At 42.0% G+C, this 22707-nt stretch overlaps 2 protein-coding genes across 5 annotated transcripts in view; both read right to left on the reverse strand.

Annotated features, from left to right (window-relative positions):
- evlb (Enah/Vasp-like b) overlaps positions 1–9944 on the reverse strand; it is a 47644-nt gene extending 37700 nt beyond the window's left edge. Inside the window, exon 1 of the mRNA XM_030722447.1 lies at positions 9536–9944. Coding sequence (XP_030578307.1) covers positions 9536–9540 — 5 coding nt within the window. The 5' untranslated portion in view covers positions 9541–9944. The remainder of the gene's footprint in view (positions 1–9535) is intronic.
- Positions 9945–14150: 4206 nt separating this feature from the next.
- On the reverse strand, positions 14151–22701 carry LOC115774573 (echinoderm microtubule-associated protein-like 1). Of its 4 annotated transcripts, none has more exons than XM_030721926.1 (7): positions 22385–22701; positions 17736–17933; positions 16940–17069; positions 15961–16062; positions 15498–15529; positions 15354–15380; positions 14151–15049 (listed from the first exon to the last, which is right to left on the reverse strand). In XM_030721926.1, exons 1-7 carry the CDS (start codon positions 22542–22544, stop codon positions 14775–14777), a joined length of 924 nt encoding a protein of 307 aa, XP_030577786.1. In that variant the 5' UTR covers positions 22545–22701; the 3' UTR covers positions 14151–14774. The 4 variants fall into 4 exon arrangements, with proteins under 4 accessions (XP_030577786.1, XP_030577785.1, XP_030577784.1 ...); XM_030721925.1 differs by lacking the exon at positions 22385–22701 and adding an exon at positions 18470–18849 and having other exon boundaries at positions 15961–16059; XM_030721924.1 differs by lacking the exon at positions 22385–22701 and adding an exon at positions 18470–18849.
- Between the last annotated feature and the right edge of the window lie 6 nt (positions 22702–22707).

Raw genomic sequence — 22707 nt, forward strand, 5'->3', positions numbered from 1 at the left:
ACAGCTACGTCTGAGCAGTGGAGAAAAGGAGAGAGGAACAAAAACAGGCAGCAGGCGAAAAAGTAATAAAAAAAAAATAGTAAAGGTCACAGATGCAAACAGATACAGGAATGATTTTACTCTAAAAGGATGAGGAAAGAGGTTGGATAAAAAAAACAATTTGGTGGAGCGCAGGGAGAGCAAAGAGGAGGAGACAGATGGACAGACGGAGTCAAATGCCTGGGTGGGATGGAGAGAGGGAGGGAGAGAGAGCAGGACAGAAAAGAGGAGAAGGAAGGGTGAAAGGACATCCAGTCAGCACTTACACTGTACACCACCACCACCATCACCTCTATACCCCTCCCCCCACCCGTCAGGTTAGGTGAGTGAGTGAGTGAGTGACAGAGGAAAAGAGCAAGATAAAGTCAAGTGCAAGTAACCTGGTAAACCTGGTTTTTAGCATACAGCAGGAGGGATGGCCTTCTGTCTGACACACAGCATGACTGTGTGTGTGTGTGTGTGTGTGTGTGTGTGTGTGTGTGTGTGTGTGTGTGTGTGTGTGTGTGTGTGTGTGTGTGTGTGTGTGTGTGTGTGTGTGTGTTTGTGTGTGAGAGAGAGAGAGAGAGAGAGAGAGCTTGTGGTAAACAGATCTAAAATAAAGCAATGCTGGAGAGATGAATCATGCCAGACAATGAAACAAAGGGCTGTATGACTTGGACAGATTATCTTTACATACTTTGTTGCAATGTTGACAATCAGTAACCCAAGTTGAATCATAATGACAAAGTATAAACACACTTTTTGTCACTTCTTTTGAAAATCAAACACTGCAACCTGTTTTTTGTTTTTTTGTTTATTAAAGCATGCAAACTTAATAATATATTTGCTGTGGCCCTCCAAGCTGTGGTCAGGTACATCCTGGTTACATGTCCAGCACATTAATGCAGTCCCACAGGTTACACTGTGGGACTGAATACTAACTGATTACACAGGACAAAGCCATGAATCCCAAGAAATTCTCACTATACTTTTACAATGCTCTTGTAAAGCAAACATCAGTGCAAAAGTCTGTGTAGGTTCTCAGTCATCCAGGTCATAGTAGTCTCTGGAGCTTGAAAAACGGCAACTGGACTTGAAGATGCTTCAGCTCTCATCCGAGAGGCTTCTTCAACCTAAAGAAGTCCAGTCGCCTTTTTTCAAGCTCCAGAGACCATCAGTGCAAAAGTACAGTATTCACAGGAGCACGGTGGGTTCAGTACTTGTGACATGCAAGAAAGAGATGACCAAGAATCCAAATATCACTCTAAGAAATCTTCTGTGCAAATGGGTGAATCTGCCAGAAGGGACAGTCTTCTTTGCAACACTCCATCCACTGGGGACTTACATTACAGTGGGTAGAAGGAAGCTACTCGTGAGCAAAATCTATATATGAACGCATTTAGAAGGCTTAAGGAAAAAGGTCTTAAAATCTACAGCTCATCAGCTGCAACTGCACACTATCTGAAACAGGAGCGATGGGTCACTATTTAGCACAATAGTGCCCTGTAGCAAACAGCCAAGACTACACTAGAGTGACTTCAGTGATTTGAACACAGTGGACTCGTTTTCATTTTCAAGAAATAAGTTTAAGATGATTTGAGCTTTGTGACATGGTGCTTTATCCTGATGGAAGAAGCCATCAGAGGATGGGTACACAGTGGTCATAAATGCACGGACATGTTCAGCAGCAGTACTGAAGTAGGCTGTAATGTTTACTAAGTGGTCAGAAATGTGCCGAGATCATGATTCTCACACGGTTCACTCAGTCAGATGAAAGCTGGACAACAGACAACACAGAACCAATACATATTTTACTGTTAATTTTTTCCTTACTTAAGACATTTATTTAAAATAATCGGAAATAGAAAGGTTTCACAGGCCTCAGTGCAGTCGTGATTGTAGGACCGCCTTTAGCTGCGATAGCTTGAAGCAATGGTTTTCTATGTGACTTTCTCAGTGTCTCACATCGTTGTGAAGGAATTTTGTCCCGCTTCTTTTTTTTTTTTTTGCAGTTTCCCTGAGCATCGCACTGTCTGACTTTAGGTTGAATTTGCTGGGACGTCCCCTCCAGGGAAAATTGCAAAACTACCAAAACCTCTGCTTTTATAGCGGTGCTCACACTTCCTGACGATCAGTTAATCAAGTGGTTCTGATTAGCAGCACCTGGCTGCTACTTACTCTCTTAATTCCTGTGGAAGCAGTAACAGTGTACTTAGTTTTTCACATATTTTTTATTGGGATGGGAAGATTCTATAAAATTGCTGATTTTTTTTTCAGTGTGCATGTTTTTTTTTCTATTCAGTCACATTACATTCTGTATAATCCAATCTAATTTCTTGCTCCCTTCATCCCCTCAGCATCCTGAACCCACCTGTATGCGGTCACGCTACACAAGCTAAAGCGAGGTGGCAAAAGAAAAGGGATTAAACGTGTGTGAGAGGTGTGACAGAGAGGAGGTCAAACAGCTCTTTGACGTTTCCTGTCCTCTCTGTCAAGCTCATCCTCTCAGGCCTGGGGATTGAATTTTTAGCTGCAAATACTTACATGTGCACCAGCAGCATGCACGCGCCATCTGAGTCACATGATCCGCACATTTTAATTATGCCGCACACCAATGGGAGATGGCAGAGGAAACACGGAGGGGGAAGGGAGTGATTTCCCGCTCATTCACAAAGATTTGATTATCTTTCTCTGAAACACACACGCCCGTCTGTGCAGATCAGCCGTCCCACTGTGCCTCTTGACGCCTCCGTGTGCATCATTATGACTCGTAAACCACACCACTGTCACCTAAAATGAAAATGTTATTATTCACATTCAAATCCGAAGCAAGACACATGATCACACAGCTGACACTGGAGGCATCATAACATCATTCTCCATTTTGAGTTGTGCACGTCAGACTGCATTAAGAAGAATGTGATCATTACAGCTGCAGCATTCCACGCAGACATCATTACACACCCTGTAAGCTACGGTTTCTCCAACATATAAAGACATACAAGTCACTAACAGTTCATCCATTTACCCTAAGAAAGCAAACAAAACAAAACAAAACAACAGCTGAGCTTAGCATAGTTTCTTGCAGCTCTTAGTAGAAAGCTAACTCTTAATTTATATACTACAAAATTGAATTTTCTTTGTTACTTAAGAAGAACTATGCCTGGATTGTGTTCTGTAGCTGTTTTCTGGTTTTTAGAGTAAAACATTCTTGTGTTACAGAGAGGTGGGAGGTGGGAATGACAAACAAAACCAAATTAAATATCTGTCGCAAGGTTTAAACCAGCGTTCATCCAAGGCTGCAACCTTTCCCTATGCCATGTACTTGTCTAACATTAAAACAATAAAAAAGTTAATCACACTACATGCAATATATTGTGCAGGGGAAAGAAAATACAAAATGTCACTGAAAGTACCGTAGATATGGATTCAAGTATAACATAATTCTTATAAGTATTATGTGTTATACTCGTATTTTGTGAGACAGGCTGGAAAAACAATGTTTCCATGCATCGTCTCAGTCAGAAAGCCTTTCCCTTACGGTTGATTAATTGCTATTTTCCAACCAGCTTTGTTAACCAATTCAAATCACATAAAACTGTTGATTTAAACTCATGCAAAACCTAGGGGTAATCAGTGATCAGTAGCCAGTACTGGATAGTCAGCATTTGTCAAAATATCAATGAATGTAACACTGACTTATGCAAACATTTATTAACTAATGCAGGAATCCACAAGAGACTACCAATTCAATTCAATTAATTAAATTTATTTATACAGTGCCAATTCACAATAATAGTCGCCTCAAGTATGCCCCAACAATCACATGACCCCCTGTGAACAAGCACTTGGTGACAGTGGGAAGGAAAAACTCCCTTTTAACAGGAAGAAACCTCCAGCAGAACCAGGCTCGGGGGGGGGGGGGGGGGCAGCCATCTGCCATGACCGGATGGGGATGAGGGGAGGAAGACAGCAGAGAAAGACAGGACAAAACCAGTGAAGCAAATAACATTTATGGTATTGTGTTTGTGGCCCATATTTGGGTAGGCCAAGTGGAGGATTATGGGTATGCAATCTACACACCGTGGGCAGCACGGTGGCGTGCTGGTTAGCACTACTGCCTCACAGCTAGAATAACATCTACCATCGATTCCACCTTGGCCTGGGCCTCTCTGTGTGGAGTTTGCATGTTCTCCCCGTCTTTGCGTGGGTTTCCTCCCACAGTCCATGCAGTTACTGGAGTTAGGTTAATTGGTCACTCTAAATTGCCCATAAGTGTGAATGTAAGTGCGAATGGTTGTCTATCTCTCTGTGTTGGGCTGGCGACCTATGACAGTTGGGATAGGCTCCAGCCCCCTCTCGACCCTGAACAGGATAAGCAGAAGAGAAGGACGGATGGATGGAATCTACGCAGCATGTAGCCTGGCAGGGATGATGCTATGTGTAGGTCTAATTCTGCTTTGAACTGTGGTTGAAAAGCAGACTGCAATATGAAAAGGATTGACAACAGAGTTCATCATAGAAAACCATCAAATATTAAAAAGAACAGCACAGGCAGTGGACAATTTTCATTGTTCAGTTTCACTTCAAGCTCTGGTGACAGTAACCAGCTATGACATGTAGATGACAGTCTGCATGTAGTACTGCATGTAGGTTCTGCATAGGACCAGTGCACTGCCATGCTGGTCCCTTTACAATGGAGCTGGAAAACCTTGGCTCCTCACACAGATGTCCAACCTCAGGAATTCCATAAGGAAGGAATTGTGTAGGTAGACCTACACAATTTTGCAAAACTGGCTTTAATATATATGTATGATAATGATTTGTAGTCACTATCTTTAGCCATTTTCAAACACGCACTGCAGCCTTGAACTATGATAGACATTGTGCAGCGGAGGTGCATGTGAGATTTGGGCTTAGACAATCAGTCATCAAACCTGAGAGCACTCCAATAAAAAAAAAAAAAAAAAGACAAAATGCTGCACCAGTGTGAGAACAGCACAGGTAACGGGTGAATTTGCAGCTAGCAGTTGCATATCACATGTTCTGCCTCCAGCGTGCACCTAAACCAAACTGAGCGTTCCCAGCAGTGAGGATGCAAGTGATGGGAATTATCTCCTGCTGTATGCTACATATGAGAAAGGATAACTGTGGACATACTGATGTGTGAAGAAGGCTTTTATCTTTGTGCTGTCTGGAGGTCAGTGTGGGTACAACAGATGTTTTCTGCTAATGACTGTGAGACTGAACCAAAACACATGATTTCCTAATGCTGAGGGAAACTGGGTGATAATTATCTACTCCATAACTGACCCCTCACATACACACTGGCTTTTGACCCACTGATCATATAAAACTTTATTTGAGCAGCTTTAAATAATCAGCACTTTGCAGGTGTAAAGTCTTTATATTTTTTTTAAGGGAGCACATGTGTGTTACTACCAAAGTGTGGGAACATAAGCTGACTAAACTTTCAACATGTCTGGAACAAAAGGTGAAAATGCCACAACTTTATGGCTGTACCAACAATGAATGTGAAATCAAGAACACACACCTGTACAACTTCAAAGTGCACAGGTGTGCAGTGGGTACAATGGACTGAGAGAGAAATTTGACCTCCACTGGTATGACTCCCTGGAACAGCAGGGCATAAACCATGTTATTGCCAGCATTTATTTTAGGTCAGACACTAGTTGCACCGACTATGGGTGTAAAATGGAAATAGGCTTTGTTTTCTTAAAAAATGAACCTGCATCTCCAGTGCAGCCACACATTCTCATCCACTCTGCTGTACATTTGCACTACCTTGCCTGTTGGTATAGGGTTACATTGCATTCACCTCTGTGTTTGCCCTTGCCCTGCATTAATTCAGCACACTATTAATGCTGGTATTCATATGGGTCACACACATACCACCAACTGATCCTGTCAATACACATTGGGCAACATATTGGATTCATAGCGTCCACACTCCACTTTCAGAGCACAATAAAGCAATCCCGTTGACTCAAATGAACGTGGTGGCGATGATGACAGGCCTCCACGGGCAGGCCCAAGCCACAGGCTAGACCGCACATCAATCTTTCTGTCAAACGTCATGAGAGGGGGGTTAGTCACAGTATGTGCTCTTTAATGTGTAGTTAACAAGTACACAAGGCTTAATCTTGCAGGAGACAGTTTTGAAAAGTAATAGTGGGTATGAGTAATATTCACATTGTGCAAAATGCAAAATAGGACCATTCAGAAACTAAAGCAAAACAAAAACCAGCCCTTAAAGCTTCTCAGTTACTGAGGCTCAAAGGAGTTAAGGGTAAAAAAAAAAAAATGGTGTTCAGTATAGTCAAATAACCTATCTGGGCCAATTATTGGGCTTTTCTTGTTATTCCTTACAGTATCTCTAAGCTCCAGCAGAAGGCTTCAAATATCTTGTTTTGGAAGGACTAACAATTTAATCCCAAACTATTCATAACATTCAGCTGCAGAAAATAAGGTAACGCACCAAATCATGTTGAAAAATTCTAACAATTCTCACAGTCCCATTGCAAAAGTTCACAATACAATATTAGAGGTCAAAAAGTAAAAGAAGTAAATTACTATGAGAAAAAAGGGGCTGCAAAGGATAGCATATGGATTAATAAAATAGATGGGAGTGTGAAGAAGAAAAAAGAAGAGAAATAATCGGCCTCCAGAAGGGTAAACAAGCCAGGAATCAGTCCTTCAACCCCAATCCCAGAAAACAAGTGCCAGCCAAGGCTTTACTGTCTCCTCCAGAGATCATAAACATCTTCCACCTCTGTAACTGGAGAAAATTGAAACTAATATTCCTAATCTTGACAAAGGAAACAGATATGGTGGTGCAAGCATTGGATTCACTCAGTAACTTTGATGCTAATAACACCATCCTAACAGGAAGCAAAGCTTTTTTCTTTTAGGCCTAGTAAAATAACAGTACTCATTTCCTTATGGGCTTGGAAGGACATATTTTTATGTTTCTGCATGCATGAATAAACATGTCAGTTACAAGCAACAATACAGTTAAAATCTTGAAAACCTATTCGATATGAAAACAACACAAAAATCACTGCTTGGTTATTTAAAGCCCATAAAGCACTGTGGTCATGTACCACAGGCGGATGTACCACTATAATGATGTAAGTGTCACTGACACTTGTACCACAGTGGCACAGCAAAGGCACAATCACAACCGACTCGACCAAGCTCGGACCAAACAACCTCTCAGTCACAATGAGCACAACCAATACGCTTGCTCGGTCTTGCAGACTTGTAGAGATAAAGATAAAGCTCACACAGATACAATGTGAGACGCACTCACTCAAGTCACAACAAACTCTGTTGAAGGAGAGGCTTGTGAATCACAGTCTATGTTGCCACCTACAGTGCACCTCCATAAAGCACAGACTCTTTCATCCTAAATCACAGCTGTATGTTTAAATGGCTGTCAGACTACAGAGAAAATGACGACCGACAGAGTAAAATTACAGACACTGTGGACTCGCACTGGTAAAGTTCTGATGATGTGATTGCAGCGTGTGCAGCCTTTTCTTTCTTTTTTTTTTTTTTTTGCGAAAACGACAAAAAAGTAAAATGCTTACTTTTACAGGGAGTGGTTGGTGTGCGTGTGGTAATGAAATAAAGTCTGATTTGATATCACAACAGAACAGAAATGACATGGCAAACTGACGTGGAGATGGCAACAGTACGGAAAACAGTGTGTTGACTTGTTAAGAGATCTGACCTTGAACTTGGGACACATTCACACACAGTAATACCTATTTACCAACAGCTACTTCTGCTTAATCCTACCAGTCCTACCGCCCTAAACCTCTTAAGTATGCAACCAAAAATCTAAGGATGGGTTATTATGCTATTCTTTATTTCCTGTCATATATATATACTGTTACAATGCTGGATGCTCATATGAAGCACGGACAAAGCTTCAAATAACAATGTCAGAGTATGTGCAAGTAATCCCTGACCTCAGGCTTCAGAATGCTCTAAAAGCTGTTTCAGGCAGTTTTTTTTACTCTTGGCCCTTTATGATGTCATCAAAATGTTGATCTCAGGCACATAGCTTTGAGTCTGATCACAGCAGCCCCACCCACATATGTTCAAACCTTCAGTTTGTTATGGACAGCCAATCAGAGGAAAGCCGGCATGCCTAAAAAGTAAAGGAGCTAAAAATGCCCTGGATCACTAGAGTTAAATATGTATGGATTATTTTGAATTGGGAATCATGCAAAGCCATACTGGTAGAGTCCAGTAATATGAATATGGAGCTGTAAATGAACTACTCAGTGGTTTATACTATGGGACTTGTGTGCAGGGACTCCCTCCACATATCAGTTATTTTTGTTCCTCTGTCTCACAAGACATGTCTTGAAAACTGTCTGGAATCTAAGCCTGGGACTAATTACAGAAAACACATGAGTATATGGTTTGGAAGCGGGCCTGGAAGTTGAGACATGCCAGAGCTCATGACTGAACAACAGATGCACACTTTGTTTGACAGTTAAATACCCCATGTACTCAGGCAGCATAACCACTAAACACCTTGAATTAATCAAAGCAGAGTATCTAAAACAAGTCACTGAAACTTTTTTCCCCTAACAGAGAGGCAGGCTCTCACACAACACGAGTAATACCGTACTAGCATGCACACTCAATCGCCCACTCTAATTTCTATGCCAACAGCAATTAGAGTCAGCTGATGGCTCCTCCTGTTCGTGGTGAGCCTGCGCCAAACGCTGCTACTGCTGCTGCTGCTGCCTCACCCACTAGTGTGAAGCAGCAGCAGCTTCGCAGCTGATTGGAAGGAGGGTGTGACGACAGGCCCCGGCCTGCAAGTAACGTTTTACCCGATAGGCATTTAGACTGAGCCAGTCAACCCAGTGCCTGCATCTCTGAGCTGCGTCTGGATGCTGTACAAAATACTCAGAGCTGATTGGTTCCCACGCAGAGAGGTGTGTGAGCGTGCGTGCTGCGCAGGTTTCATCTTTTTTGAGGTAATGTTTAAACACACGCGACTGATTTGCGATGTGCGTTTCAATTAAGTGCACCATAAAGCCACGTTATTGCACGTGTACTATGGTTTCCATGACAACATATTCTTTTTTTTTTTTGACTGCAGATTACCTCCACGTGACACATCACAGAGCGACCTGGAGTCAGGGATGCTAGTTTGTTTTTCTGGGGAGGTTTTTAACCAAAGGCTGCTGATAAGACCTTAATGTGCTTCTCTTAAAGGTTCATATTCTGTCGGCCAACAGGTGACCTACTGGTCAATAAAAGCGCGTGCTCCCGTGAATCTCAGGTTGGGATACACCTATGGTCCCGCGGCCTCTGAATTGAACTGCATCCCATAAACTGGGCAGTTAATAAGGCCCACATCCTCTAATATTTCTATTAAAAAAAAAAACAAAAAACAAAAAAAACACCTCACTGTGCAGAAGTCTGCGCTTGTTTGTGCAGCGAAAGAGCAATGCATGTTTCTCCTTACCTCATCGTCCTTCCTAATGAAATCAACAATGCTCTCTGTGAGCTCAGTGCTTTGTCCTCAAGTTCGGCTCTAACAGAAACGATCCACGTCCAGCAGAAGCAGCAGTTCTGTATGTTTTGATAGAAAATAAAAACAGCGAAGCCTGCAGCCGGCTGGGCGTGCAGATGTTTGAGGGTGGAAAAGGCGACAGGGTGTGGAAAATGCTACACGGATGCCCACAGTTTTCCGGTCTGTATTTAAAAAAATTATAATATTAATACAAAAAAATCTCCCTCCGCTGTGTTTCAGGCGGCTGCTGGTTCAGTCGGGAGCCACTTCACATGGCAGCACGCCGCCTTCCTAAGAACAAGAAGCCGGGCGGAGTGGCTGACAGCGGCTTCTGAGGTGCCATCTTTTACTGCCTCCAACCACTGGGAGGCTGGATGGAGAAAGAGAGAATGAGAGAGCAGGCTGCTGAAATATTCAAGTCTCGCTGGTTTTGCTGCACGGCAGCGCCCTCAACCCGGCGAGGACACAACTGTGCGGCCCGACGAATACTGAGGAGGACAGGTGGGCAAACTAAAGTCACACCGTCTTTTTCTGAGCAAAAAAGTTGGGTCAGATGAATTTTATGCTATCCTTTTAGAGAAAAAAAAATGACACAGATGAACTATCCAGTCATTTTATTACACAGAAGTCCAGGAAATAGTTTTACAGTGATTGGAGAGAAACCCACGATTACCACAAATACTTTAAGCCTTTAAGACCCTGGAGAAATAGGCTAGTAATATATTATTGTGTGATGATGGTGTGTGTGTGTGTGTGTGTGTGTGTGTGTGTGTGTGTGTGTGTGTGTGTGTGTGTGTGTGTGTGTGTGTGTGTTTTTAATTATTTTACAGAATACTTTACATTTCCAAGTTACTGTGTAATATTTCCATAATATACCATAAATCATAAATTGAGTTTATAGCTGTCGTAGCTTTTTAAATCTAAAATATTTTTCTCTGATGTTTCCCCTTAACTTTTCCGACGGGATGACAGAGACCGCACATCGTTACTGCATGTTTGTTTCACAGAACAAAGGAGTGAAAAATGGTGTGCAGCAGGGGGAAATGACAGTATATGTGGGCGCTCACACCTGTCTGCAGGCAGAACTGCAACATCTGCCTCTGACTGCATCAGGCAGCTGCTACAGTCTCCTCACATGGAGGATAGACGGGACTCAATCAGTGCCCCAGAGCTGTAGCCTGTGGCAGTTGGTCAGGAAAATGGGATCTTTAGCTTGCAGGGTGGGTTATTGAAATGCTGTTATAGTTGCTGCTGTCGGTGTTTAGGTTCATACTGGTATGCTGTTAATTGCACATGAAAGCCATAAAGGTGTAATATATATTTTTTTCTTGGATACTTTGCTCATAAATCTGGTTGCTTTGATTAAAGCTGTCGTGAGACAAAAATCACTGCCAAAATGCATCCATCTATCTATTTTCTTCTACTTATCCAATTCAGGTCGGGGTGGGGGTGGGGGTGCTGAAGCCTATCACAGCTGCCAGATTTCTAAAATTCATATAATTTCATCATATATGTATTTTTTGTCACAAGTTTAAAGTGAAAGCTAGCTGTCCAAAAATAACAGACTTTTGTTATTACGCTCTGGAAACTGTAATGACAGTTTTCACCACCATGGGGCAGTGTTTTACCAAGCGGCGTCTTAACATTTTCAGATGTTTTTTTTTTTTAACTTTCTCTTTAGTCCTACCTTTGCATATTACCGGGCCAGTGTTTTAAATAACAATATGCTCTTAAAGGTACACTTAGTTGTTTTTTGAGGTTATTTAATAGCCAAAAAAAGAATGGCCTACTCATAAATAGACACTGATTATTGTGCAATTATGTTTTCCAACAAATTGATGTGTAAACTTATAATTAATCCATTAAAAATGCACAGGAGCGGGCTCTGGTTTGTTGAAGTGGTCAGCACATGGACTTTGTAGCACACAAAAACATACATAACAGCCCTCATTGATAGAAAAGTTCAGGATATTCTCAACAATTCACCTCAGTATTGCTGTCATTGGGCAGAAGTGAGCTTCACTGACTCATCAACATGTATTGAACTCCTTTCACAACATTTTACAGCCTCTTACAGAGTAAATAGACACCAGCTGAGGTAAACAACAGACTGGCAACCTACACTCACTACATACGAACGGGGCCAGTTGTTTGTCTGACAGCAGCCACCATAGCACTTGAATTGGGAGGGGTAAGAAAACAGAATTCAGTTGACTGCAATCTGTAATCTAATTTTTTATTGATATTTTAAACACTGTAACTTTAATGAAATTCCCAATTAAATAAAGGCTACATTGATTCATTGACATTGACTCATTACACCATCTAGTGGTACAAATTGGTATTACACGACTATACAACTGTTTGAACTTAAACTGATATCTCTGCAACACAATACATGCAATATTTTGGACATTTAGTCAAAGCTGTTGTTTCTTCACATTCTCTTGGAAGCTTTGGTTAATTTTGGAAGGCTCTAAACTAGGGGTGGGCAATTAATTTCCCCAAGGGGCTATATGAGAAACTGGGACTATTGTGGAGGGCCGCACCAATAAGCTGAACTTCTGGACAATATTAACTTTTTCTCTTTATAATCTTATTTTGCAGCCTTTCACAACAGTTCTAGTTTTTATGTGGCCCCTTGGAAAAATCCATTGCCCACGCCGGTTTTTAAACACAGGAATTTACAAAAAAGTGCCCCTAACTGAAATAAAAATGAAAAATAGACTCTAGAAAAAAATTAAACTAACAGATTTTTTTGTGCATTTAACAGCTAATGAAAATGAAATAAAAATTCCTGAAAAATACTTTTATAGTAAAATTTGTTAACACAAAAAGAATGAGGAGGCTTTGGGGTACACATGTTTGTTATGACTGTAATGCCCGTGAATACTATACCTATTCTACACTTTTTTAAATTTTCACAATAACAAATATCCCCCATAATAGAATAAAATTATAATATTAAATAAACTAATGATGAAAGCAACATAAATTGAACTATAAGCAAACATTTTAAAGTATAAAAACATACCCTTGCAAAGCCATTGTAATAATGATAAACAAAAACTACAAAATAGTACTTAGCATGGTTTTGTTGTGTATCCCATTCCCTCGTTTTAGAATTTCAACACTGAAGTCGAGCCTTTAGCAGTTCTCCTTCTTAACAGCAGAGGGCCTCCTAACGCCCAAAGAGCACGTGGTGGTGAGGATTCATTTTGAGGTCATGCCAACCTCAAGTTTCTGTTAGAGAGGAAATTTAATCTTTAGCTTCTTTCAGACTGCTTTATTGTATCTGTAATTCTGTCACACTTGTAAATGCTGTAAGTTTATGCTGGCAGACGGTGGATTGAAGGTTCCTGCAGTGTTTTTCTCTGTTAAATTGTTTGGGGTTTTTTTGAGTTTTTGTTTAGGTGCAGGTTTTTAAGTTTAAAGGTAGAGTGTGTCACATGTTGCACATATTCTAAATATGAACTGAATTTTAGGTGCACATAATTACTCACTCATTTGATGCTCCATTGATTAAAATAGGCATCGTTTCTGAATGGTTTTGATGGCGGGGTGCATGCTGGGAAATATAGTACCTTTACATCCTCTCCTTGCTCTCTGTAGTTTGTGGATAATTTATACAAACATGCTGATGTCAGCTTTGCAGCAATTAATTTTTTGGCGAGTGTCTTACAGAGTAGTTCCTTGGCACAGCGCAATTTCAAATCATGCTTAGCAAGCAGGGAAAAAAAAAAAAAAAAGTGCCCAAAAGATGAAGGAGAGCAGAGAGCAGGATGAGTATACCGCCAGAACTCTGGATCTGAGCAGTGCTGCCAGTGACTTTGCTGATATTGCTCTTCAAAAATGAAATGATACTGTCACCACAGGGGGGCGACATTTCAGCAGAAAGTTTTAGTTTGACAGATCTGCAGGTTAGTCTGAAACATTCTGCTTTGTTAGACGGAAGTGCATGTGATGCAGTCAGACGTTTAACCAGCCAGCTCGCTATTACAAAGTCCAGGTGCTGCCCAGCTGCACGGCTTTGGGCCAGCGTGAGAATAGCTGGAGATAACAGTCTAGCTAGTGATTGGTTGTCCTGTGTGCTTCCTCCTGCACACTGCATGAAGACTCGTCATCCTCAGCTTCCATCTGAGACAGGAAAACTCTTAAGATCTTTCAAAGTTCATGTGTGTGTGTGTGTGTGTGTGTGTGTGGAATAATCAGATCTCTAGTTAATATTGCACTGGAAACTGCTGCTCTTAAGTGTCCACTTGAATGTTTATTTGACTAAAAAAGGTCACAGTGTGTGATTTACAGCAATTTCCTGCTCACCGAAGTGTTCAGTGGCCATTAGTTCCTTTTAGCTACCTTATAAAAGCCTGTTGCTATCATCAGGCAACAATGTGTGTGCTTCGTGGCTGATTGGCTTTAACCTTGCCAGGAAGGTACAGCACCGTGTAACAGGATAACTGTAGACCACCTCTTTCATTTGTTATAGTACCAGCCACCATCGCATACAAACACATACGCACACTCACACACAAAGCAGTAGATATTAAACAGAACCACCACCCCATTGTTGACAGTGTTTTGGTTTTTTTTTTATTGTTTCTCCTGATCTGAGACTTTCTGATACACACTGTAAATGATCTAAGGTGGGCTCAAACGTGGAACGTTAGCTACAAAACAGAAAACATCACAGCACACAGGCGCGAGGACTGAGTGGCACACATTCAGTTACAACAAAAAAACAGCTTCCCTCTTACATCACACACTCAGTGCCCACACACTCTGCAACTTCTCACGCAGCGTGACAGAGACAAACATTAGCAGTGAGCACAGGCCTTCAGTGAAGCACTGTGCAGGTACCAGCATGCGACAAATGGAGCTACTACTACACTGCAGCGTGGCTAAGAATGCATTAAAGCTTTCACTCTATCCTCCCAAATAAGTAATGATCCCGCGAAACGCTGTTGCTGCACGACTCGAGCGTGTCGGAAATTCTTAAGAAAATCCACATTTGCAGTTTCGTGTGGTTGATCGAGGCTTTCACACATTTGTTTTGGGGTTTAGTACACTCAATAGCGGGGAGAGAAAAATTAATTCCCTGCACTTTTCCCTAAAATCTGTGGTAAACGGTTAATTTGTGCATTAAAAGTGAAGAAGACCCTGCAGCTTCCGTCCTCTTGTCTCTACCTGTGTGTCAATAACAAATCTGAAAGTACTGGCTGGGCGATTTGATGGGGCTTTTGTAGCTGGATGTGTCCTGCGGTGCACTCTGGCCGCTTGTGGTCTTCTGGAGGTTTAAGGTGAATGATGGGGTCGCTTTCCTCGTCTCCGGCTTGCCACCCCCCTTCGCCTGAGGGTGGTTAGGAGCGGCCGTGGGCCCGCTGCGGGCAGGCACCGCAGAAACGGACTTGGCAGCTTCAGAAGACCCAGTCTTTCTTGTGAGGGGGCTCAGATAGATCTGCATAGTCACTAAGTGAAGTGGTGAAATGAGGTGAGGACGGTGAGAGACCAGGCAGAGTGGAGGATTGGCAGGAGAAAAGAGCGATGAAGGGAGTTTGAAAGGCAGATTGTGTGGAGATGGGGAAAAAGAGAGGCAAAAAAAAAGTGGGGGTGGAAGGGTTGAGGGAAGGCACACAAGTCATGGTGAGATGTGGACAAATGACACAATGAACACAAAACAGGAGCTCAAACACAGGTCACTTAGCTTTTTCATTATAGATGTAAACAGTGGCCATTTCCATTACTGGGGGTGCAAAACAGGGACGAAGCCTACCTTTACAGTGTGTCACACGCCTTGTCCCTGCAGCAAAGCAACACACATACAGGTCAGAGTCATTTAAACAAGACCAGGCTTCTCCTGTTTGTTCAGCAACAGTTTCACATTCTGAACGCTGCCAGTGGGAACTGGTGAACTTACCTACATTTACTGCAGCCTCTCTGGGCTTACCGCTGTTATATTGAGAAAGGGAGAGAGAGAGAAACGAAACAGAGTTGCCAGAGGACACGAGTGGGAGAGAGAAACAAAGAGATGCAGGGACAGAAAGAGAGAGTTAGCAGATCTGAGAGAGATTTCATCAGAATAAAAGGCTGCCATCTTGATACATCAGTTTCAGGTTGAGTAATTAAAGATTTCCTGTGTTGTACCCTGTGTTTGCACTTGAAACAGGATGTTTGGGGATGGAGATAAGCTTGACTTAATCTTATAAATGGAATCGGCCATAAGTCATCTCAAAATCAGCTGAATCAGCAGAGATCTGCATATGATCTGGTTTGTGAGGAGCGCATGCATGGGCAAAAATCTGAAAGACAGTTACACAACTGCGCCTAAGTTTTGTGTGTGTGTCGTGTGTGTGTGTGTGTGTGTGTGTATAGGTTCTCACCCTTCCTGAACTTTCTTACTGCTTGAGGCTGCAGAGGTGGGTCGTGCTTTAGTGGTCTTACACGGACTGTCCTTCACACTACCAGGTGGGCTCTTCACACCGCTGGAAAGAAGAAAAATCAAGTAGGATCTTTTGTTTTGGAAAGAGAAAAAGGAAGAAAAGAAAGATGGGAAGCAACAAGTAAAAAAAAAAAAAGAAGAAAAGAAATAGACAGTACATGAAAGAAAAAAGAAGAAGCCAAAAGGTAAGTAGAGATTAATTAGAGCGTAGAAAGGTGAAATAAGAGTGGCGAGAGATGAACCGGCATTAATAAAGATGAGTGCGATGGTGATTCTCCGTCTCACTCTTTCCTAATATTGAGTGGAGGGCTTTAAGTGAATGGAGATTTACCACTCTCTGTGCAATTATATGAGAGTAGTCCAGATGTAGCGGCGGCACATTAAGGTGCCACAGAGATACCCTATCATGCTCTCTAACTAATGCTATCTAATGGCAGTATCATTTGAAATGTAATTGAGAGGAAGAGATGTGCAGAAAATGGAGCTGTGCTTTATTGCTTTGGAAAGAAGAGGCTGGTGTTGGGGATCATTATTGAGCATCCGTGTGCAGTTTCTTAGATACTGGAGGCTGTCTTCTGATTGCCTTTGCATCTTAAATAATGGGAAGCGAAGCTTACTAATGAAGACTGAAGCTTCGCCGTCAGCTGCCTGATTAGAACATGCTGTATACATTAGACTTGTCTTCACTCTGAGTGGGTGAGGTGGAATGAAAGGACTGCCGTGTGATGTTATTCCATAGTGAGCGATAAAGAAAACAATAAGCAAATTTAACGCCTCAATTAACAACAAGCATTTAAGTCAGCTTGGAAGATACACAATGTGATCCCCTGCACATATTCTAAAAATGAAAATAATCTTGTATGCTATGAAATCTCATTAAATAATCTCCAGCTCTCTTCTCCAGGGCAGCAACTCGTTACCTTCGGGGTGGTGTTGGGCTGTAGTTCCTGGCTGCGGTGCTGGAGGGCAGCGTGGTGCTCTTCTTCAGAGAAGCTGTGCTGGAGGTCATCACGGGCGCTCTGGAGGGCAGAGCTAGAGACACTGGCCTGGCTGTGGTAGCGCGTGCACACACACACAGACACACACACACACACACACACACACACACACACACACACACACACACACACACACACGCACACACAGAATGGGGGTGGGGGTCTTAATTCTGTGAACTGTGTTTGTGGTGAATGTTGTGACTGTTCTTTTTGCTGCCTGCACAAACAAAGCCCCTTTTGAGAAATGAAACAACGGCATGTTATTGGCATGTTTGTCTTTAAAAACTATGCACATTACTTGGTTTGTGTAATTCTGAAATTAAGCAAAAATGACAAAACTTCCTTTGTTTCAGCTCCTCAAACATAAGAAGTTAGTGTTTTTTCTCTGCTTTGTGAGATTTAGCTCTCATCTCAAACCCACAGGCTCAGATTTTAATAAACTGTGATATGCAGTTTTCCCTTTAACCACATATAGACCTAATAGGTCGACAAAACCCCTCTGACTAACATGTTTTTTCTGCAGAATGTGCATTTTTAGTGATAAACTAATACTAATATAGTCCAATTCTAGTAAATGCACTTGAGAACCAATCATGTACAATCTATAAAAAAGTCAATGTTTTCTAGTGTACAGCAGATCAAAAGGATTAAAGCCTTCATGTATCAATATACCTCAATTCCTGCTGGGTTGTAGATATGACAATAGATCTTTGCTCACCTTTGGCCCCTGGTGCTCTCCTCCCAGCAGCAGCAGCAGCAGCTGCTTGGTGTTCCTCCGAAATGTTGAGTCTCTTCAGGACGTCAGCCAGAGCCATCTTCAACAGCTGGATTTCATCTTCTTGCATCTGCATCCTCTGCTCGAGATATGTCAGCCGGTCGGCCACATCCAGGCCGCTGGCTGCCGAGCTGCGGTCATCTGCAGATATAAAGGCAGATAGTGTGAGGTGTTTTGCCAGAACGCACATCATGCTGTCATTAGAAAAATGCACAGGAGTCTAAGTCATCATTTGAACAAATGCTAGCCTGTAAACTGTGTAAAGATGTTCAAACATGCAGATTATGTAGCACGATGAGAGAAACCACTCACATACACATGCTCAGTCACATAAGCAAAAAGGAAGGGAAAGATGGCAATGTAAAAAAAAAAAAAAGTGCATGTATGCAGTTGATTTGACATCAACATCTATAGAAGCTGTAATCAGAGAAAGGGGTAAGCTCTTTAGCATTCCCTTGTTCGTGGCTGTACTGTAGAAATCAAGCTAATGAGGTCACCACACAGCTGGACACAGATCATCCCCGCTGTCACCGTACAGCAGCATGTAAACAATGGTGCCGAAGCACGCATCCAAAACGCTTCTGTCACCATCATTTCTCTGCAAGCGATTTCTGCTTGATCTTTTGCTGCAGGCAATCTGTAATCCAACACAGTCACAGTGGTTCAAAGGTGGCTACCGTGGGAGACGCTGGAAGCTGAAGAGCAGTCACGGTGCCTCTGCAGTCCAGTTGGGCCTTCCTCCACCACCCCAGACTTCTTCCTCTTCTTCCTCTCCTCTCGCGAGCATACTTTTTCAGTCCTCTTTCCTCCTCTTGCTCCTGTCAGACAGGCCGGCTCTCCCTCCATCTAATTTTGATCCTCTGGCTGATGTCCACTAAGAGGTCATCTCTTTTGCTCCACTTATGCCTCACACACACTCACACACACTCACAGATCAGCCTTCCTGGTGTTTTAGCTGCCTCTTTTTTTTTTTTTAGAGCATCCAAATAATATTACAATATCTGCAGTAGCAGATGAAGGTCTTGGTGTTTAGATCCCCTCACGTTTACTCGGTGGTCGCTGGGTACGATCTGTGATGTGCTGATGTGTATGACAGAGCTTAAAGCCCTTTGCTCAGGATGTGCGTGTGTGAAGGTGGGGGTGGGGTTGGTAATGCTTAAAAACTCTGCAGTTGTCCAATTCAGTCTAAATTGTCTGTACGTGTATGTGTACTTGGGTGCGCGTGTGTGCGCAGAGTACAATGTTAATCCCACAGACTGAGCCTCTTTGACCCCGCCCCCACACGTAAGCCCCCTGTCACTAACAGAGCTGGAGACACAGAGAGGAAGCAGCAGAAATAAACCTGAGATGTGGCTTGTTCTGGTGCCGGGCAGCTGTAAACATCTTGCACATCCACTGAGTTACAGAGTTTACAGCGCATGTCACTCTGAGTGATGGGGAATATGAGGCAGAGGCAAATAAAAACTAATGTGTGCTTGTGGTTGCAGAGGCTCAAAAAAAACAACAAAAAAACCCAAAACACTGAAACAGGAATCAACTGAGTGGAGCAGTGTGATGAAGCATTATTTCCCAGTCGTACTCAGCCAAAATATACGACAGGGAGCAAGGATCAGTTGCATAATCTGCTTCCTTAAGTCAACAGAAACTCTGATTTCCTACCAGGGGTGCTTTTACCCCAGGCGGTACTTATCCAGTTTGCCAGGGGATATGAGGATAGATTGCGAAGTAGCTCAACTAATTTGATTAAGCAAGCATTTCAGTTTGATTAAAAAGTACATCAGTATAATGAGTTAGCTGCAGAAACACCATAATACTGCTGCTGCATGAAGACTAGTTAGACTGAATTGGGTTTGTTTGGCTTTTATTTTGATAGGATGGTGGAGAGAAGTCAGGAAAGCTGGAAGAAATCCCAAGGGGAAGACATGCAGTAAACGGCCTCGGGACAGATTCGGGTTCAGACAAAAGGTGCTATCTTCTGAACCGTGCATCAGATCCAGATGTAAATACCTAGAAATAAAAGTTGATCTTTTGTCTCATATTTTCATTTTTATGTCAAACCCAAATGCTTTCAGTCTACAGCAAAAATAAAAGGATTGGCCTCACTGTTCCAATACTTTTGGAAGGGGATTGTAGGTGGCTAAACTATATCAAATAGAAAAGTAACAAATAAGTAGTTAAAATACCTTAAAGTGCATAAAATTTCATAAATATCTAAAAAAAAAGTAATGCTACACAGTTTAAATAGTTAGCCATAAGAATTGCTGTCTAAAAGAGCAATAAGTAATAAATAGTTTATCGTTAAATGCTTTTTTCTTGAATCTAACAGCTTCTATGTCATGTGCATATAAAAGATGGATGTAACCACCACAGTGTCTCCCATTGGTTTGTGGACTCAAACTGGACATTTTGACTTTCACCATCTTTTCTTCTTTTTTTTTTTTTCTCAAACCACATGTGAAGAGCCCAAAGTGGATCTAACCCCCGATGGCACTCTCATGGTAGTGACTTGTCAGTAACAATACTGCTACTTGAACACATACTCTGCTTTGTCGTCTTTTTTTGACTCTCAGTGGGATCATAATTTATGAAATGAACACCATGTTGTATTCAAAAAGACTTGAAACTACTGATTGAGGTCATAAACCCATTAATAAAGTGCCATAAATTAAGCAAGAATGGATCATATTCCTCATAGACTTCAACGTGATAAGACTTCTAAAGGAGTTGCCCCCTGTTGGCCATAAGAAAGAATGCAGGTTTAAAGCTCATCTTTATTAGCTTCATTTCTCAATCCAGAAACTACACCCATCTTTTAAATACAGTTATAGCAAACACGTGTGTAAAAAAAAAAAAAAAAAAGTGCAACAACCATTATTATATAATATGCAGTTTAAGCTCCAATTAAGTGAACAGTTTTGGAACTTAAACTGATGCTTGATGCTTCAATCCTTTAAAAGTTTTAGTGTTTGTGAAATGTGTAAGATGCATGTTAAACCTGTTGTTTTACTCTCACTTGTTGCCGTAGTTCTTTTGAGACATGACCCTCGGCGATGAGCCAGTGAGGCTGATGATGTTTCACGCAGTAATCCCTCTCTCGTGGAGGGTTGTGATTTTATGTAAGCATGTGATCTTCTGTTTCTCCTCTTGTCCTGATCGTGACATCATCCTCGTGCTACCTCCACACGCCCCATATGGGCCTGAGATTAGAATAGCACATAATCCTAGTGCTGTAAAACGGAATTAGCAGCCCAAAGCTCAGTCTCTGCACTAACGCAGCCACACAAAGAACAGGCTGAGTGCTGTTTACTCAAATGCAAACACACATACAAACCCGTGCATTAAGTTTATTTACTCTTCCTCAAACACATTCACATGTACACACTGCCAAGTTATCACAACAGCTTCAGACTTCACATACTTATACATCTGAGCAAAATGAAAATACATTAAGCTATAACTGCAGCATTGAGAGCCAATGGAGCTTTTTAATCTCAGTTTGCAGCTGCTGCCTCTTGAATGACGGAACAGCATCTGTCTGCTTGTATCAGCACCCAGCAGCCTGACACACACAGGCCACGTGTGCACACGCAGCCCTTCACATGTTAGTCCACTGATACTAATATCCCTGCAGGGAACAGGGAATTTCCCCAAATCTTCTCAGATAAGACGCATCGCACAGCATCCACAGTCTGTCTGTGACTATGTCGCATGTGAGAAGTAAGAGAGACATTTAGGATTAGTGTTTGACTTTATCTTGTTTGACAACCAATAGGGCCAGCGACAACAATCTAACAGACTTGGAAGATTGTTTTTTTTTTTTAGCGAGTGTATGTAGGAGAATGTGATACAAAGAGAAAAAAGGCAAAAAACTCTCATTAAAAGTTATTGTAAGAATAATACCGTATGCCTGAAGAAAGAGCGAGAAATCTCATCTAAACCTCTACATAAAAAGGTTCTTTATAAAGTTTATCAGACACACCTGTTGAGTGTCTCATTCCTCTTCAAACAACGTTTTCAGATTTGTTTTTATTTAATTTTTTCTAGGCATGAATCACAAACCGATTTGAACAAATCTGTCATTTTGCAGAATCATGCATGTATGAGATCTGTTTTTTTGTTGTTGCAAGATAAGGCATACAGACCCACCGGCTACTGTGAAAACCAGTGCAGTGCAATACAACAGCTGTGCCATGAACTCTGCTTTTATGCACTTTGTCAAGTTTTGGTTGCAACAAGAAGTCATTCTTTTATTGCAATGTATTATTGCAATGTGTATTGCAATACATGTGACATCTAAAAATAAAATATCGCTACTGTGTCAGGGATGCACGTACAATAATATTGTAAATAACTGTGTAATTGTTCTTTTGTACCTGCACACAATAAACAAAGTTAAAGATCAATCTGACTAATAGTATTGTTTTCGATTTTCGTTGCTTTCTAATTTCTGTTGCCATCACAATAATCTTGTTATTGTGGGTTTTTATGATGATGACAGTTGTGATGTGAAAACCCTGGTAGACAAAAATTCAACCAAAGCTTTCTGCATGGAAATGATGTACGTGAGAGCGCAAACTGGTGTGGCTGTATACCTGTCATGAAGTCAGTGTCTGGTGCCAGCAGGGAGTCACTGTGGAAGCTCTCCTTCAAAGAGCGCCTCCTCAGGAGGCCGTGGGCTGTTTCCTCCATGCCTAGACCATGACCCACCAGCTCCTCCATGTGTGCGTCTCCCTCCGCCGCACCCGCTGCCATTGCCGAGGCAAAATGTGTAAGCAAGATCCTGCCTGCTCTTACGGAGTCTCCAAAGCTTCACCGCAGAGCTGATTCACCTTTCCTAACAAACCAGTGGACACCACCTAATGCGTTCCTTTCCTCAGTCTCGCCTGCAGTCCTGTAAGGAATAAGTAGAATGTGC

Source organism: Archocentrus centrarchus, chromosome 24 (assembly GCF_007364275.1).
Source record: "Archocentrus centrarchus isolate MPI-CPG fArcCen1 chromosome 24, fArcCen1, whole genome shotgun sequence".
NCBI lineage: Eukaryota > Metazoa > Chordata > Actinopteri > Cichliformes > Cichlidae > Archocentrus > Archocentrus centrarchus.

Coding starts and splice junctions, on each gene's coding strand:
- LOC115774573 (XM_030721924.1), bottom strand. CDS start 18,638: ATGGAGGGAGAGCCGGCCTGTCTGACAGGAGCAAGAGGAGGAAAGAGG. Junction 17,934..18,469: donor AGCTTCCAGCGTCTCCCACG/GTAGCCACCTTT, acceptor TTATATCTGCAG/ATGACCGCAGCTCGGCAGCC. Junction 15,050..15,353: donor GCGTGTGACACACTGTAAAG/GTAGGCTTCGTC, acceptor CACTTCACTTAG/TGACTATGCAGATCTATCTG.